The 16,815-nt window shown below is 35.1% G+C and overlaps 4 protein-coding genes across 6 annotated transcripts; 1 reads left to right on the forward strand and 3 right to left on the reverse strand.

Moving 5' to 3' along the window:
• Positions 1 to 348: 348 nt before the first annotated feature.
• Positions 349 to 1,684, reverse strand: LOC108562836 (protein phosphatase 1 regulatory subunit 42-like). The gene is made up of 5 exons (XM_017921305.1): positions 1,555 to 1,684; positions 1,188 to 1,493; positions 870 to 1,104; positions 583 to 807; positions 349 to 449 (listed from the first exon to the last, which is right to left on the reverse strand). The coding sequence occupies exons 1-5, from the start codon at positions 1,642 to 1,644 to the stop codon at positions 349 to 351; spliced, it is 957 nt and encodes a 318-aa protein (XP_017776794.1). The 5' UTR covers positions 1,645 to 1,684.
• A 144-nt stretch (positions 1,685 to 1,828) lies between these two features.
• On the reverse strand, positions 1,829 to 8,464 carry LOC108562855 (transcriptional regulator ATRX homolog). 2 transcript variants are annotated; one of them, XM_017921340.1, is made up of 26 exons: positions 8,327 to 8,464; positions 7,618 to 8,090; positions 7,461 to 7,562; positions 7,192 to 7,245; positions 7,077 to 7,133; positions 6,867 to 7,004; positions 6,749 to 6,814; positions 6,454 to 6,696; positions 6,330 to 6,399; positions 6,062 to 6,271; positions 5,598 to 6,002; positions 5,461 to 5,529; positions 5,230 to 5,404; positions 4,600 to 4,812; positions 4,368 to 4,528; positions 4,161 to 4,306; positions 3,957 to 4,094; positions 3,725 to 3,900; positions 3,440 to 3,652; positions 3,191 to 3,381; positions 2,992 to 3,138; positions 2,747 to 2,918; positions 2,367 to 2,691; positions 2,224 to 2,308; positions 1,968 to 2,107; positions 1,829 to 1,907 (listed from the first exon to the last, which is right to left on the reverse strand). In XM_017921340.1, the coding sequence occupies exons 2-26, from the start codon at positions 8,063 to 8,065 to the stop codon at positions 1,885 to 1,887; spliced, it is 4,167 nt and encodes a 1,388-aa protein (XP_017776829.1). In that variant the 5' UTR covers positions 8,066 to 8,090; positions 8,327 to 8,464; the 3' UTR covers positions 1,829 to 1,884. The 2 variants fall into 2 exon arrangements, with proteins under 2 accessions (XP_017776829.1, XP_017776828.1); XM_017921339.1 differs by lacking the exon at positions 8,327 to 8,464 and adding an exon at positions 8,147 to 8,247.
• A 36-nt stretch (positions 8,465 to 8,500) lies between these two features.
• On the forward strand, positions 8,501 to 11,844 carry LOC108562856 (guanine nucleotide-binding protein subunit beta-5-like). The gene is made up of 10 exons (XM_017921341.1): positions 8,501 to 8,658; positions 8,800 to 8,914; positions 8,965 to 9,101; positions 9,703 to 9,821; positions 9,911 to 10,037; positions 10,093 to 10,236; positions 10,300 to 10,440; positions 10,509 to 10,605; positions 11,505 to 11,671; positions 11,754 to 11,844. The coding sequence occupies exons 2-10, from the start codon at positions 8,800 to 8,802 to the stop codon at positions 11,763 to 11,765; spliced, it is 1,059 nt and encodes a 352-aa protein (XP_017776830.1). The 5' UTR covers positions 8,501 to 8,658; the 3' UTR covers positions 11,766 to 11,844.
• A 47-nt stretch (positions 11,845 to 11,891) lies between these two features.
• Positions 11,892 to 16,556, reverse strand: LOC108562858 (basigin). Of its 2 annotated transcripts, none has more exons than XM_017921342.1 (7): positions 16,148 to 16,556; positions 15,746 to 15,872; positions 15,513 to 15,688; positions 15,344 to 15,454; positions 14,636 to 14,824; positions 14,438 to 14,573; positions 11,892 to 13,614 (listed from the first exon to the last, which is right to left on the reverse strand). In XM_017921342.1, the coding sequence occupies exons 1-7, from the start codon at positions 16,218 to 16,220 to the stop codon at positions 13,563 to 13,565; spliced, it is 864 nt and encodes a 287-aa protein (XP_017776831.1). In that variant the 5' UTR covers positions 16,221 to 16,556; the 3' UTR covers positions 11,892 to 13,562. The 2 variants fall into 2 exon arrangements, with proteins under 2 accessions (XP_017776831.1, XP_017776832.1); XM_017921343.1 differs by having other exon boundaries at positions 13,554 to 13,632.
• Positions 16,557 to 16,815: the final 259 nt, after the last annotated feature.

Below are 16,815 nucleotides of genomic sequence, written 5' to 3' on the forward strand. Positions count from 1 at the left end.
CATATTATTATTTTGCTAAAACACTTTTTTTTGCACGTGTGTATATTTAATGTGTACGACCAAACTCTTATGTAATTTCTACAAAGCATAGCATTCATTAAAAACAAAAATCGTATTTTAAGCATTAAGTGTACACAGGCGCAGTGCTTTCTTCACTGAATGAAGCAAAAGAAAGAAAAAAAAAATACATATAATATATATATATATTTTTAGCATTTTCTTATTTTATTTTTGTGACTATGAAATAGTTTTATGTTTTATTTTTTTATTATTTTTAGAAAAGTTGTTTTACAAAGTTTTATTTAATAATAAATATGTTTATAAAAAAAATATGTCACGAAGATCAACTCACATATTTCCCAATTTAAATTGACCATTCCCACCTAGGGCTGCTGCAATATTCTTCCTTTCACCAGGAACGCCCTTCTTTTTCTTGAGGCTCTGCGGCACTGAAACATAATTATATATAAACTAAAAAAAAATGTTGCTTTCGTATACTAGTTTACTGAAGTAATTTAATAAATTACTTCATATTTATAGTGTAACAAGTATATTATACTACTAAATACATAAGATACTTACGCGCTTGCCATGGGACATATTCGTCGTCCGCATTGCATTTACCTAACACCGACAATCCTTTCTGGATGATTGAACAGGAGACGGCCTTCTGCAAGGGATGCGGATAGTTCTTTGGGAGGTCATGCAAATCTGCCAAATTGACGCTGGGCGACACCTTGGTGACGCGCTCCAACCTCTTGATGAAGCAGCGCGTCGTCTCGTTAATTTCCTTCTTGTCCAGCAGCTCTAAACCGAAAGGTAGCAATTAGAAAACTTTTCAATTGATGATACTTGTATTATACTGTTACCTAAGCGCACGGTTCTCGCAATTATGTTCTCCCTATACTTGTGCCTCTTGGCAACGGGATTCCCAGTGAAAGAAGCCTCGTACAAATAGTACCATTGCTGTACCGTCTTTAGGATGTCCTCAATGTCGTCCAACTTGTTGTGACTGGCGTTGAACACGCGCACACTCTTCAGAGGATTCAAAATTTTTATCGACTTAATGCAGTTATGAGAAATGTTCAACACTTGCAACGTACTCTACACAAAGAAAAGAAATATGTTTTTCTTATATCCAAATGATTGCATTGATGATATTTACAAGCATATATACAAAAACGTACCGAAATATCCGTAATTGATCTAGGATCGAAACATAGACATTCCCCTTTTCGAAGCTGTTGCTTCTCCAGATGTAGCTCCTGAAGATTGTCCAAACCCGACAAATTCTCAACGACGCTGATCCTGTTGTGACCCAGGTGCAGTTTCTTCAACCTGCGGAATGTGCCTAAATTCTGCAACTTCTCTATCTGGTTGTTTTGCAGATAGAGGCTGGTCAAATTGACGGCAGCATCCAAATTCTCGATGCTTTCTATCCTGTTGCCGTGCAAATACACCACGCAAAGATTTTCGTACGAGGACAACTTGGGCTTTCAGGACAACATTTCTGTAATTAGTTAGCTATCATCATATGAGCAGACGTCTACCTACTATACATTTCATCGACCTATCCTGCATGTAAAGATGCGTCTGCTTCTTGATCTTCTCAGAAGAACTTTTATCATCGGCTCTCTCCAACATATTTGCCACCTCCCAAAGAAACGATCGAACAACGAACGAAACGCACGAAACACAACACAGATTTAACGATTGATCAATACGAATTGCTGCTATGGTTACAGCTGATTCGCGATTGTCGAACAAGGAAAAAAAGAAAACACGATCCGCTTACTTACAAACATATCATTTATTAAATAAAATATAACTTGAGTTCAACATAATTAACATTCTGAGAATAATAATAATATCTATAAGATATATTCAATCCAATTCGATGATCTCGCCTGAAACAATAAATAAAACATTAGTCGATAGAACGAACGATCCATCGTTCCATGTTTTACCATCTGTAATTGTGCAGTTAGGATTTCTCTGGGGCGGTAAATTGTTATTTCTTGCATCTGGAACTGGGCTTACTATAACCTTGTTGATATTGTTGTAATTAAGGGGAAGCGTGTTGTTGCACGTGAAATTAAAGCTATTCCTGTAAATCGAACATAAATTATAAACACATTACTTGATTTTGGTTTTCAATAGCCACAAAAATAAAAATAATTTATATATAAATTGCAAATTGATTTAAAGAAAATAACTACAGACCGTGGCATGAACTGGTTAAACATGTTCGAACAGGAAGGAAGCAACTGAGGCATCACCGCCAAATGTGGTACCTGCTGCGGTAAAACTAGAAATAATTTAAGATAAATTAGCTTGTTTCAACTTTCGTTTTCGCGTATTATTACCGATCGATTCATTGTTGTACTCGTCCCATGCCGAGTTAATTTCCTCCTCATTCAACTCCTCGTCCGGCAGATTCTTCAGCAAACTCTCCATTTCATGGTACGAGTGTATGAGAGCTTTGTTCTTCTTCAAAATCTCAGCCAGGATATTGTCGCTGGGTATTCTGAAAACAGTGGTCGGAGTTTCAAGGGGATCCACGTTGCAGCGATACATGGCCAGCAAGTCTTCGCTCTTGTAGTGCCTGCTGATCTGAGCATCATCTACGACACGACTTGCGGTTGCCTGCTTCGTAATAGCTCTCTCGTAGACGACCTCCTCCATCGTACCCTTGATAACACAACACACATGTAAAATATATTTAAATAGATAAATCTATTCTCACCTTTGATACTAATCGATATACAAAGCAGGGTTTGGTTTGTCCGAAGCGGAATATCCTGAAGATACTCTGCGAATCCACAGCCGGATTCCAGCTGACATCCATCAAAACCACGCGATTGGCAGCGGTGAGGTTCAACCCAAGCCCACCGACTTTGTGCGATAATATGAATATCCTTAAGCAAACCATCACAATAATGATTAATATGATAATTGCTTGAATAAAACAATAGTAACAAAAATACGTACGGTATGTTAGAGTTTTGAAATCTTCTGCAAAGACTTTCACGACCATCCGGAGACACGTTGCCGTCCATACGCAGATAGTCGATTTGCAATTGTTTCAAAAATAATTCGATTGCGTCTAGTTCGACTAGCAGCGAGGAAAATACCAGCCTAAAATATTTTTTATATAAGATAGTTGAGCATAGATATTCAGGCTACTTGCAGTTTATCTCCAATTTGCATACATTCCCTGATGATGCTAAACAAAATCTGGAACTTGGGACTGTAGATCAGTAAATTCATTTCTGATGGAACGATGGACTGCCACCAGCCGTTAGGCATCTCCTCTGTCACAATTACCTCGTCGGTGGGGGCGTCATCTTCTTCCTGCTGCTCCACAGGCCTGGATCTTACCTGATCAAAATATTTATTTATTCGCCATGCGAGTCCTGATAAAATTGAAATGCCTCACCGTGGCTTTTTCTTGCATCTGCAGGAGGACCGGATGCGTCCATATCATCATTAATTGATAGTAATGCATGAACAGCTTTTTCTGTTCCCTGTTTACTTTGATAGACTCCATCGCCTTCTTGTACAGGTTTCTTTGAAGGTCATGCAATGGTATTATTAGCACGTAATCCTTAATCGGCGGCAAATATAGACAAAGCTCGTTTCCTTCAACTCGCTAAATTAAACAATAAATTCATAATAAGGCGTTAAAATAAGATTTATCCAGGTTTCCTAGTTGAAGACTAACCTGCACTGTGTCTTTCAATACTTTATGGAGAACGTGACTTCGTTTTTTCATGATTTGTATATCTTCTTTCGTCGAATCGCCGTACTGACCATTTATGATGGGATTCACAAAGCGATTAGTGTATTCCTTTAAAGTGCCCAGTAGGTTCGGCTTCACGATTTGAACCATATGGTAATCTAATAAAAATTATTTCTAAATTAAATATTTATTATATTAATTGTAAAGGACTTACATTCGCGCAAATTATTTTGCATTGGTGTTCCGGTCAGAATGATCTTTCGCTTCGTTTTCACCATTTTTATCATTTTGGAGCGGGTCGCATTTCCATTCTTCAGCAGATGGCCTTCGTCACATACAACCAAATCAGGTCCTAAACACAATAAATATTTTAACAAATGACACATTTATCATAATAACAAGTACAAGATTTTTTTACCTGGATTCAACAATGCCTTCTGAAGCAGAGGCAGTTCCTGTTTACTTAAAGCCAAGAAGCATTCATATCCCATAATGAGAACTCCCTTGTTACTGAGCCAAGTATTTACCATGTTGATCTTCGACGTCAAAACCCTTTCGCTGTCACTATAAAAAGAAAGATATTACCATATATATGTTATTCGCACGATCCAAAGTTGCGCTATACCTGATCTTGTAAACTTTAAAGTCCTTAGCGCCGACGATATCGAAAGCGATATCAAACTCGTTCTTCCAATTCATTATAGTGGAAATTGGGCAAAGAATTAGAACGTAATTGGTTCTCGTCTGTTCCGGATGCACGAACAATGTGTGCAACAAACTGATAATCTATTTTTTAAATAGCAATTGAAAATATTAGAAATATGATCTGGAAATGTCCAAGTATAATGAATTCTCACCTGGAAGGTTTTTCCCAAGCCCATGCAATGGGCTAAGATGCATCCTACGCCTTCGCTCTTTTTGATAACCTCGACTGATTCGTAACACGAGTCCCACATGAACTTTACACCTTCCTTTTGGTGCTTTTTCAATCGGGCCGACAACAGGTGATGCACAACTATCTCATCATCCAGGCGAAGACCGATTACTATGTCCTCATCGCCAGGTGATGTCTATAAGTAAAAATATTAATAATCACTTTCATATACAACCTACCTTCCAATTATATACTTTCTTAAATGTGCACACGAAGCTCGTACTATTTAGCATAATGTTTGTGAAATAAAATTATATTGTTATATACATAAACGAATCGCAATTGTTTTTATTATATTTCTTCAGATTATTTGTACATTTAGATCAGTAAATGTAAATTGTTAAATTATCTTAAATATAAAATTACATTTAAAATGCGTTTTCAATGAGATTCAGCTCGTGTGAACAATTGAAAATATTCAATATAGAACCTATGCAGAACATATGTAGAACAGCATTACATACAAAAATTACAGGAGGACTGAAAAGTGACAAATACTCGAATCAAATTTAGGATTTCTACAAATACGAAATACAAGTCATGAACAACTCACGTGTTTCATTCTAAGCCTGCCGATGCGTTCCTTTTCCTGGGTGTTTGCAATTACCGTGCTGTGGGACAACTTCAGATCAGAACAAACGGCGCGAATGTTCCTTCGCCCTTTACCTTTGCTACTATTCCCGACTGTCGCCTCTGGAGATTCTTTCACTTGTTGATCATCACATAATCTAAAAAAATAAACCATTAAAAATAATGAGGAGTTGGTCGAGCAAAATACTAATACATTTCTATATCCGAGGAATCGGAAGAATTTATATCCACGGATACTGTCACGTCATCTTGAATACTTGTTCTAAAAACGAGAATTCAGCAAGTAGTCAATAGAAGTAGTCAAGTAATATCAATAGAATACAATCTTACTTTTGTTTTTCCTTTGAATTGCTCAAGCTGCACGTCAGTAACGGATCTTTCTTCCATGCACTAGTCAGAGCATTTCGTTTAGGTAAAACATGAACATCACCATGTTTAGATTTTTTCTTGGCAACTTCGTCGTCACTCGATCCGGAGCTCGAGTCACTGTCCGATTCTCTGATATTGTCCAGTATAAAATCATCATCTATGATTTTCGAATCTGCTTCATTAATTGATTGGTAATCGGAATTATACTCGTGTAGATCCGAATCCGCTACTGAGGAGTTGCTACAGGAGCTTGAAACTGAATCGTTCAATTCTCTGCTTTTTTTAGTAATCTTATTCGACTTGGAAACTGACGTGTCTCCGCGTTTCGTTTTTCTTTTCCTCTTTAAACTTCTAAGGTCCAACAATCTAAAAATATCAATTTACATGCTAATCATTAACTCTAAGAAATTTCATCATAAAAAAACCTTTCAATTTCAATTTTTTGATCTATGTGTTTTTGGACATTATCTGTATCGTCCTTTCTTATTCGCACTTCACACGACCTAGTCATAATATAGTTAAATGGCGGCGTAACGGCGACATTCATCTGTAAGTCAGTGCTGACACGACGATCTCTTTCATCCTCAATTTCAACATCGCACAATTCAGGTTTTATCTCCTCGTCAGATTCATCACTGAAAAAAGCTTATCATTATTACTTAATCGTGCGTAGTTTTATAATAAATGCATTACTAATTAGAACCAGAGGAATTCTGAAAGATACTGTCATCATCGCGAATTGAATCCAACAACGAATGATCATCTGAAAATAATCATAATTAGAATATACACATAACTTTTCATTAATTTTATATACTCGTATATTCCGCGTCGTTTGGTAAAATTTCGTTACATATCTGGAAAGAATCCACGTCACCAATAAGCACCCTGCACGAGTTTGGTAAAACCTCTGTAAATTCATCTTCTTTCTTCACATCTAATATATCTGGCACAATGTCCGTCCCGTGAGAGTAAATACTCTCATTATCGCATTCCTCGTCCTTTTTGATTTGAGACAAATCAATTTCTATTTGATTACCATCGCCGTATGCAGCATCGGCTAGAATTTAGATATAATATACAAGTGATCTGACGTAATATTACCTACATACCCTGCGGTAACAGCTCTAAATTATTGGTCGCTTCTGAGATAATACCTTCTGCGCCAACACCACTCTCTGAAATCAAATATGTTTATAAACTAATTGATTTATTTTAATTAAGCATTACTTGTTACTGTTGTCGTGTTGACATCTCCAATTTGAATATTTGTATCCTGCTCATAATTCGTTGATGCATCTGTATGATTACCCTCTTGTAATTTCGGTAAAATATATGTTTCTGGAATTATATCTGTATTTTTTGTTTCTAAAAAAATAATCGTTAATCTAAAGAAAATAAACTTAGAATTATTTATTATCATTAGGACAGAATACCAACCCTTTGATTTTGTAATATTGTTGTATAGAGGAATTCCATTGTCAATTTCATTATTCTCTAAAATATAAACAAATTAATTTAGTGGATGTATTTAAACATTCATAGTTATTTATACCATTTGACATCTGTGATACTTGGTTCTCTAAAGGTTCTGTATTTTCTGATTCTTCTGTAATGAAAAAAAAAGAGACATTAATTAAATCTGTGAATTGCCTCAATTTATGCATTACCAATTAAAATGTTTTTCTTCTATTTTCATTAGTGTTATGGTTATTAAGTATTGAATAATGCTTTTCTATTATGTATTTTTTAATACATTCATTGTTATCAATATGAAATAAATATTGTAAACAGGGTCATAGTCAAACCTGTAAATATACATACCTTCAAAGCATCTCAGTAGATTATTGGCCTTCTCAATGTGACTTGTAATATCTTCATTATCAGGAATTTCTGTAATTGCCTTTCTAAAGAATTCATCTGCATCTAAAATTCACAATCATAAAAAATTGCTGTTGTTATAAGAAACATGAAAACTTACCTTCCTCCTTGATAACATTTTTAGGGTCAGTAACAGTTTCACTAGATAATAAAACTGAATCCACAGTGATGTCATCAATGGAATGGTTCATTGATAGGTTGATTATTTTCTTGTTTTTTGTTTCATTTGAAACTGGGGCCTCAGTTATTTTCTTTTTATACTCATCATAGGTCTCCACAAGTGTATCATTCAACAACTTGCTTAATTTATTTAATAATAAAATTTCTTTTTGCATGCCCTGCATTGCCCATTTGACCACTTTAATTTCTTGGAAGTTGACATCACGATGCGCTAGTTTGCCACCAATATCAGCTATGAGTCTTCCATTCTGCTTAGTCAGTTCATGCAACTTCTGCACAAAACTGATATACTCCTCTTCATGATCATCAATAATAATGTACACCAAATCTTGATTCTCGATTTCTTCATCCTGTATGCAATTACCCATTTGAATAGTTAAGTCACTGAGGAACCTAAAATCAGAAATTTGCAGAGTAAGATTTAAGATTTTTGGTAAAAAAATATACACCTTTGTAACATCATTTCAATAAGTAAATCATTTGGAAATTTTGCACTTTAAAATATCCAAATAACAATAATGTATATGTTATCAGATGTCAAAGTATGTCAAAATTTTTGCAAGAAATTGAAAAATCTAAATTTGAACTGCAATATTAAGATTATTTTGGATTTAAATTTATGCCCTTACTTTTATTAAATTGTAATTCAAAAAATCGATGGATATCACAGAAACGTTTATAATTCACTATTTACTACTATGCATTGTAAAACTCAATTGTAACTCATTCTAAAGCAACAAGAAATTGTTTGACAACATTTGCCAATGTTTGGTTAAAATTTTGCGTTTTCAGTGTTACCAATGCTGCGAGACTCAAGAAACCAGGCTTCAAAAAACGTACCATAAATTATTGACAAACACACACCTTATCCTGTACTCTATATATTGGAATATATTGACTCGGCCCGAAAACACCGATAAAGTATAATACTAAACAAATCTGCACAATTTTCTTGCAAAAGGTAACTGAAACAGAACACTTAAAACGTGCTTGCTGCATCCAACTCATCAACAATCAATAAATAGTTGACTTATTGAACATTCATTTGTTATCAAACTTTGCAAACATTTTTATTGTTAACCATTTATATTTTCTGCTACAGATGACTTCAGAAGTATCTGGTCCCTCTGTGGATACTGTTGAAAGTCTCATGAAAGAGGCAGAAACCCTCAAAATCAAATTGGAGGAGGAAAGACAGAAATTGAATGATGTTACATGTAATTAGTGTATGTTCAGTTGGCTTTGAACTGATGATTTTGCTTTGTAGTGGCGTCTGTTGCAGAGAGACTGGAGATAATAAACTACATGAATATTAAACCTAGAAGGACATTGAAAGGCCATCAAGCAAAAGTCTTGTGTTCCGATTGGTCTCCAGATAAACGACACATTGTCTCATCATCTCAGGTTTACACTGTTTCAAAGTGGCATGCATTCCATTTTAATTCATGATTTAATTTATTTAATTGAAGTAGTTTTTTTTGTTGCTGTCGTATTTCATTTTTAGTTATGTGTTGTAGCTTTGTGAACCTTGATTAGCAGTGATTGATTACTAACTGTATGAGCAATATGAATGTTGAGAAGGAATGTGAATACTACTATTTCACAGAGAATTCCTTCTGATGATGGGCAACAAAAAATAATTCAAGAAAATTTGATAAAATTATGCAAGCTGAGAATTTTAGATAAACGAATATAACATATTTTTTTGGATAATATTTACAAAAATGTATTAAGAGTACTCAATACAAGTATATTTCTATACTTAATACTGACACTTAATGACACAAAGATTATTGGATTATTTTATTGAAAAAAAAGCGTAGGATTTCATAAAGCTGAGTTCTTTACTTTCCTATTTGATACTTAGTAGTTTTCATTTCATATGAAATTGTTTTTGAATTGATTTATTTTAACAACTGATTCGAACTGTAATCGTTTGTGTGTGTGTTAACGAAGTTTGCAGAGTTAATTGAAGTTAATGAAGCTGTGTGTATGTGTGTGACAGGATGGTAAAATGATTATATGGGACGCTTACACGACTAATAAGGAGCATGCGGTGACAATGCCCACGACGTGGGTGATGGCGTGCGCGTACGCGCCTTCTGGGAATCTGGTCGCTTGCGGGTACACAAAAAGAAGTCGCAAACGACCACAGAGACCCCTAACTTTTCACGTCTTTCTTCTATGTTCTTGCCTCCTGGTCGCTGGCGCAGCGGGTTGGACAATAAGGTCACCGTCTATCCTCTGAGCCTCGACGAGGATGTCACCCTGCGCAAAAAGACCGTCGGTACTCACACCAGCTACATGAGCTGTTGCATCTTTCCCAATTCCGATCAGCAGGTAAATAAAATCATTATCATTTGACATTGGTACCATTTCATCGTCTTTCTTTCAGATTTTAACCGGAAGCGGGGACTCTACGTGCGCTCTTTGGGACGTGGAATCTGGGCAACTTTTACAGAGTTTCCACGGTCATTCCGCCGACGTGATGACCATCGATCTGGCTCCCTCGGAAACAGGAAACACATTCGTGTCTGGAGTAAGAAGCAAAAAAGAAAGGTAGATTTGTCTCTTCCATTTTTTTTTTCATATTTTCTCGTAGAGCTGCGACAAGCTGGTTCTCATCTGGGATATGCGTTCGGGCCATTGCGTACAGTCCTTCGAGGGTCACGAATCCGATGTGAACAGCGTTAAATTCCATCCGAGTGGAGACGCCGTTGCAACGGGAAGTGACGATTCCACGGTAAACATATAATTTCAACTTGTATTACAAATATTACAGATTAATTTTAAAGTAAATTACCATTCCAGTGTAGGCTTTTCGATCTGAGGGCCGATAAGGAAGTTGCCACCTACAGCAAGGAGAGCATCATCTTCGGCGTGAATTCAGTCGACTTTTCAGTTTCAGGTATGCAAGATTTTTATTTCAATCTTATTTACTATTAAATACTATATATTTAATTTGACTAAGTTTAATTTATGAATTACATGTTAGATAAACACATAATTTTGAAATGATTTTACCTTGCTTTATTAGCATAAAGTTATTGCAAAATCAATATTTACAATTTACTGTAATGTTGTAACTACTTGAACATTTCGTCTTTCAATCGGATATATTTATAACAATCATTCAACAACCTTTATATACAAATTACTGAAACCATTTTTTTCTTGGTGGAAGCGCCGGGCACCAACGCAATAATTTCTTAGTATATTGGTCATTCGTATGTCTGTCAAATGTTATTAATGTCAAGAATAAGGGTAGTTGATTCCTTATTGAAGAGCAATATCGTAATGGTCATGGTAGTTTGTATTACTTAAAAAAAATTGATATCTTAGTTTTCCAGCATCATTTGTTGAGAAAACGTGCTCGTAATCTAATAACAAATTTATTAGTTTACAACTATCGTAGGGTAAGGTTAGTGCTGTTTAAAAATAGTTTAGGAAGCCGCAAGTAGCGATACATGGTAGTGAATATAGACGAATATACATATTTTTCATAGTATAGTTCCACAACTGATTAGTGAAGGATTGTTTAGAACTCCATTTTAAATATTTTTTTTGACCGCACTTTGTCATTAAAAGAGTACAACTCCGGAGCCGTAGGATGCCGACCCCTGGGTTAGCATGTAGGCAAGATCTTACTCGCGTTTATTAAGTTTATGAAGATGTTTTGCTAATCTTGTAAAACACTCGAATTATCGTTTTGAAGTATATAACTTGTCAATATCGTAAAATAGAGATACGAAGTAAAACAAATGGATTTATGATGATGGTAAGAACTGTAATTGTTTATTCTTACAGGTCGTTTGCTGTTCTCCGGTTACAATGATTACACCGTGAACGTCTGGGATACTCTGAAATGCGTGCGGGTGTGTCTTCTGTACGGGCACGAGAATAGGGTGTCTTGTCTTCAGGTCAGCCCAGATGGAACGGCCCTGTCGACGGGATCATGGGATTCGACGTTGAGAGTAAATCGAACACAAAAAAATAAACAAAACCAAATTAACAGTATAACTCATTAACAACTTTATTATTCTTCTTTTGTTTTAGGTTTGGGCATAAAAGTTCCACGATTTCATTCATATAACTCAAGCAGAACCAAATTGTATCGATTAGATAGAGGATCGTTTTAACGGATGTGTTTACAAACAGTTTATGTTCATATCTTTGTGTAGATTTATGTTTATATATATATATATTATATAAATCATAATGCAGTTTTGTTAAACCAAAACCAACAACAGAAAAAAAAAACGAACTCTTACACTCCGGTTATATTAAATTTATGTAACAATCAAATAATTATTTGTTAATGCAAGTCAACGTATTGTTATTATTAATATATTACAGTTTACTAAACCGATAAGATGTACTAGGTTTTGCCTGCGACGCAGAACGAAAATTATTAATACACACTAGGTGGCTACATACAAAATCAACAACTACACGTTATATATATAAGAAAACAACATAATTGTTAATTTAAAAATAATAAAGTAATTGTCAAGTAAAGACAAAGAAACTGGTATTAATAAATCACTGCGTTAGAATATTAATAAGTATGCGCTAGTCTCTTAAGTTGTAAAAATCTCGTGCTTTAATGAACAAAATTGTTTATTTCTTGTTGTTGTGAGAAAAGTTGGGAATATCCCGCGCGCGCGTTTTTCGGTGCAGCTCGGCTCCAATTACAATTTACTGCAGTTCCGACACAAGTTAACATCCATATATTAATATATTATATAAATATGTATAATACATGCTCCGCGATAGAAAACTTAATGTTCGTTCTGCCTTTGACAACAACACGTAAATAAATGTTAGTTTAACAAAAAATTGGCGTTCATTTCTTTCTTTCCTCTTCATACTGCGTACACAACACAATCACTGTTATCAAATACATTATTATTAGTATTACTCGTTCTTTTCAAATCGAGACTTCCCTCTTGAACTATATAAACAAAAGAAAACAAAAAAACAATCCAAAAAATAAACTTGATAACCCTCCTACAAATATTTAATTTTTAATTTTATTAATAATAAAAAAAAACGATAATAAAGTATGTAATAGGTTTTTCTTCTCATAACTCTCTCTCTCTCTTGCTAGCAAAAAAAGGGGGGAGAAAAGAAAAACCGTTTAGGCTACTCAGCTATACACGTCTTCATATATAATACATGCAAATAAAATAAAAACTTGATTAAATAATAAAATATAGTAATAATAACATCATCATCATAAACAAAAATCTGTGAACCCTATGTACATTGACAGATGTCTCAATAATTAGTAAGTACTTTAATTACTTCCTCCCTTCTATTATTATTTTTCTCTTCTTTTCCTTCTCCGATAAATACAATAACATGATATATTGTCAAGTTATATTTACATGCCTAAACTGATTTTTAAAACCTGTGTTTCATTAATAATTAATTTATAGCATACATTATTTTTTTTTTGTTCTTCTCGTTTTCTTCAACATTTGATTTCAACAGTTTATTTTATCTTTCATTTAAATCCTAATAAAAATCTCAACTCTATATATATCTGGAGAAACAAAAAAAAAAACAAACAAATAGTAAACTGAACAGCGAGTAATCCGCGAAGAGAGAAGAAGGTTTAAAACTATGCGCTTAACTTGGTTTCTTGTCTTGTATCATTAAAAATGTAAACGTAGAATAGAGGTAACGAGAATTAATATTAAATGAAAAACTTATTAATAATTGTAATATAAACACGGAAGAGAAACCACACTTGAATTTAGAACGAAAAAAATAAACCAAAATAGTTCTTATAACCAACAGTGTTCCGTTTTACCAGTACGAGAACGCAGCGAACGGAGACATTTTTTTAGAACACGCTGTTTACTGTCTGTGTCTCAGGTTGGAATCCTTTCCGTGGTCGGGCGTGTTCTTCCTGCAACAAACAAGTTAACTTGAATCACACATTTAAAATGTAAATATTCGTAACTGATCAATATTGGTATAAGTGTAAAAATTGGCATTCTATACAATGCCTATGTATCGAAAATATTAGGAAATATGCATTGAGTTTCATTTTGTATATTGTTTAAACCTTACATAAAAAAAAACTGATATTCATTTATTAATTAATAAATTATTACTTTATGATCGTAACATCAAGAACAAAGCAATTGTAAATGATTTATCCTGTTGTTTATCTGTTGCTTAAAGTACTTAAGCATTGATAAGGATATCTAGTGTACTATGTAGAGTACTAAACTGTTTCTATTTACTTTTCAGATAATTTAGAAAACATTCCTAGTAAAGAAAATATATTTTATAAATAAACATTTGTTTGTATTGAATTTGGAAAAGTACACAAACTTTTACTGCGTTCAAATATTGACGAATGGCGCATTTTCTAAAACTGATAAATATATACTCTTTGTTGTTAATAGCGTGGATGAAAAGATACTCATTCATACTGAATACTAACATATTATGGGGCTACGTGAATATCACATCTATTTATAGAAATGATCTCAGCTGAAGCTTTAAAACTTAAAAATGGATTTGACACAAGATTTTTGTTTATTAACTTGCGTCTATTAGCTTAGATTTTACCGCATTTGTAGCATCAAACAATAGTGAGTTTGCTCCCATTTTGACCATGATTAGTTTGTCCACGAGTTTACAGATAAGTGTTGATAAGATAAAAAGTCTAGATGAGTATACCATAAGGAATGATTCGTTTTGTGAGAGAAAAAGAAACTTACTGGTCTGGGCTTTGGTCAGTATCACTTTCATCCAGTTCGGCCTTGTTGCGTTTCTTCTCGTAGATCAAGATGATGGCGCACAGGATGAAAACTTCGGCGCAGATTCCTAAGAAGGGCCAAAGAGCAGCGTATTTATCTGAAATCGAAACGGAATTCAATTAAATTAAACTGCACAGGATGAGTTGATGAGATGGTAACCTTTGATCCGAACCATGGTATCATCCGAGTCGACGATGTCCGGCTCGGATTGCCTGATTCCGATGCAGGTGTAAACTCCTCTGTCCGAAAGATCAGCTTCTTGAATGATCAGAACAGCATTATCCACACCCTTTTCTTCGTCCCGTTCTAGCACCACGCGATCCTCGCTCTCTTCGTATGTTCTATTACCTGTAAATTAAATATAACTTAACAAATTGTAGAATTTACAATTACAATTTTGCTATAGAATATATTACGATTTCTATTTGCCCTCAATTTCATTACAATGACCAAAAACTTTCTACAGCAAAAGTAATAATTTTATTAGTCGCAATTTCGTTGCATTAGTCCAATATATGCATATATATTCCACTAATTGCAAATATGTAGACCATGTATGTAGCTAATGTGAATAACAATTACTTGATTGCTTTGTTAATTAATCATGCTGGGACAACAAAGAAATAGAAATACTCTTAAATTTGATGTTTGTATAATAAAAATACAATATCTGTATTAATTAAAGTAATTATGAATGTTTATTTAAATATTAATCTACTGTTGTTGTCTATTCCTATTGGAAAAATCTATGAATTGACAGATATGTCAATAAGTTAAATAGGTTAAAATCTGGGTCATTCTCAAAATTAGGAGTGATTTGTGCATTGTGAATAAGTTAATGTATATAAGTTATTGATTGTGTCTCACCAATTTTCCATTTGATAACTGGTCTGGGTTTTCCATAGACAGTGCACGGGATTCTCAGGATGTCGCCTTCGACGAAGTTCATGTTATCTTGTGTCTTAACTTTAAAATTACCTAAAAATTTTGTTTTGTTAATAGCATTCAATTGGTTGTGCGTGCATGCGAAACTCACTAAACATGTGAATTATTGCAGACTTTGGCTCGTCATCGTTTTTAACATTAACAACGCACGAGTAATTTCCGATATCTTCGTCGATGGTCTTTCCAATCCTCAAGGAATGCTTCTTACCATCCTTGGTAACTCTGAATTTTTCGCTGCTCGTATCCAAGTCCTTGCCGTCCTTCATCCTGAAAATAATATGTGCATTTAATGTGACTGATATATTTGTTGTTTTTGTTGCATACCATTTCATTGAGTACTCCTCCCCTTCTGATGCCTCGATGGTGCACTCAATGGTTGTGGAACTCCGAATATCAAACTTCTTGGATTGGTTGGTCTTGTACACCTCATCGTAATTGAGATTGATTTCAACTGGAATTAATAGGAAGTTCAGCGAATGGTTTTGCTGGTCATCTCCATAACCTTGGATCAGTGATGGATGGCATGTGTGTTTGTGGGGTGGCGGAAATTAGGGCATGAAGATGTGGGGCGGGTTTTTTTTTTAGGGTTTTCTGGCGTGCGTCGTAGGTAAATATTGGCGCTAATTGAGAGTAATTGATGTTTGCAAAACACCACGCCCAATGCGTTAGGAGCGAAAGGGGGACCAGTGGAGAAATCATTATTAAGCCTCTGTGTGGCGAACTTACTCTCAGATATGACAATTGTCGAGGTTGACAGCAGGATAAATAAAGCACCCAATTGATTCCTGAAATGCACCATTTTCACTGAGCGATGGTGTCGATCTTCTCTCCACTATATGTGTAATATAGCACGACTATTTTTAACTTTCTTCGCTAAATAATGGAAGCTGATCGCACTTCGAAGGCCACACACTCCTCGCTCACGCACGCACCGAACAGTTCAACGTGTGCTAGAATAACATCACTGAGACAGTGAATGATCGTCGGTCGCTTCTCGTCCGCGGGAATGGCTACCGTTATCAAAAACACAAATATCACGAGGCGCTCGCTGATAGCGTTACGTAAATTTCGGATCGTAGTAGGACACGGTCTAGCAACCAGCTGTCACTTCTGACGGCGTCTGTCATTCCACCGCAAGAAATCTGCCTCAAGTGGGGGGTGAATTTCCGCACGACGCGTGCGCACATCGAGACGAATGCGTCGCGACGCCACGTCCGCGTCCCGACGTCATCACTCGATTTCCCTGCGCGAAACAAAAGATTCATTGTTACCGCTCCAGATCTGCGCTGCAGATCATGCAGATCGTCACCACCAAATATCATCCTTCTCTCTCTTTCTCATTCATTCACTCTCTCAATCTCATGTATATGTTGGTTTATATACATACCAATACA

The sequence above is a fragment of the Nicrophorus vespilloides genome, unplaced genomic scaffold (genome assembly GCF_001412225.1).
Source record: "Nicrophorus vespilloides isolate i.1.1-1 unplaced genomic scaffold, Nicve_v1.0, whole genome shotgun sequence".
NCBI lineage: Eukaryota > Metazoa > Arthropoda > Insecta > Coleoptera > Silphidae > Nicrophorus > Nicrophorus vespilloides.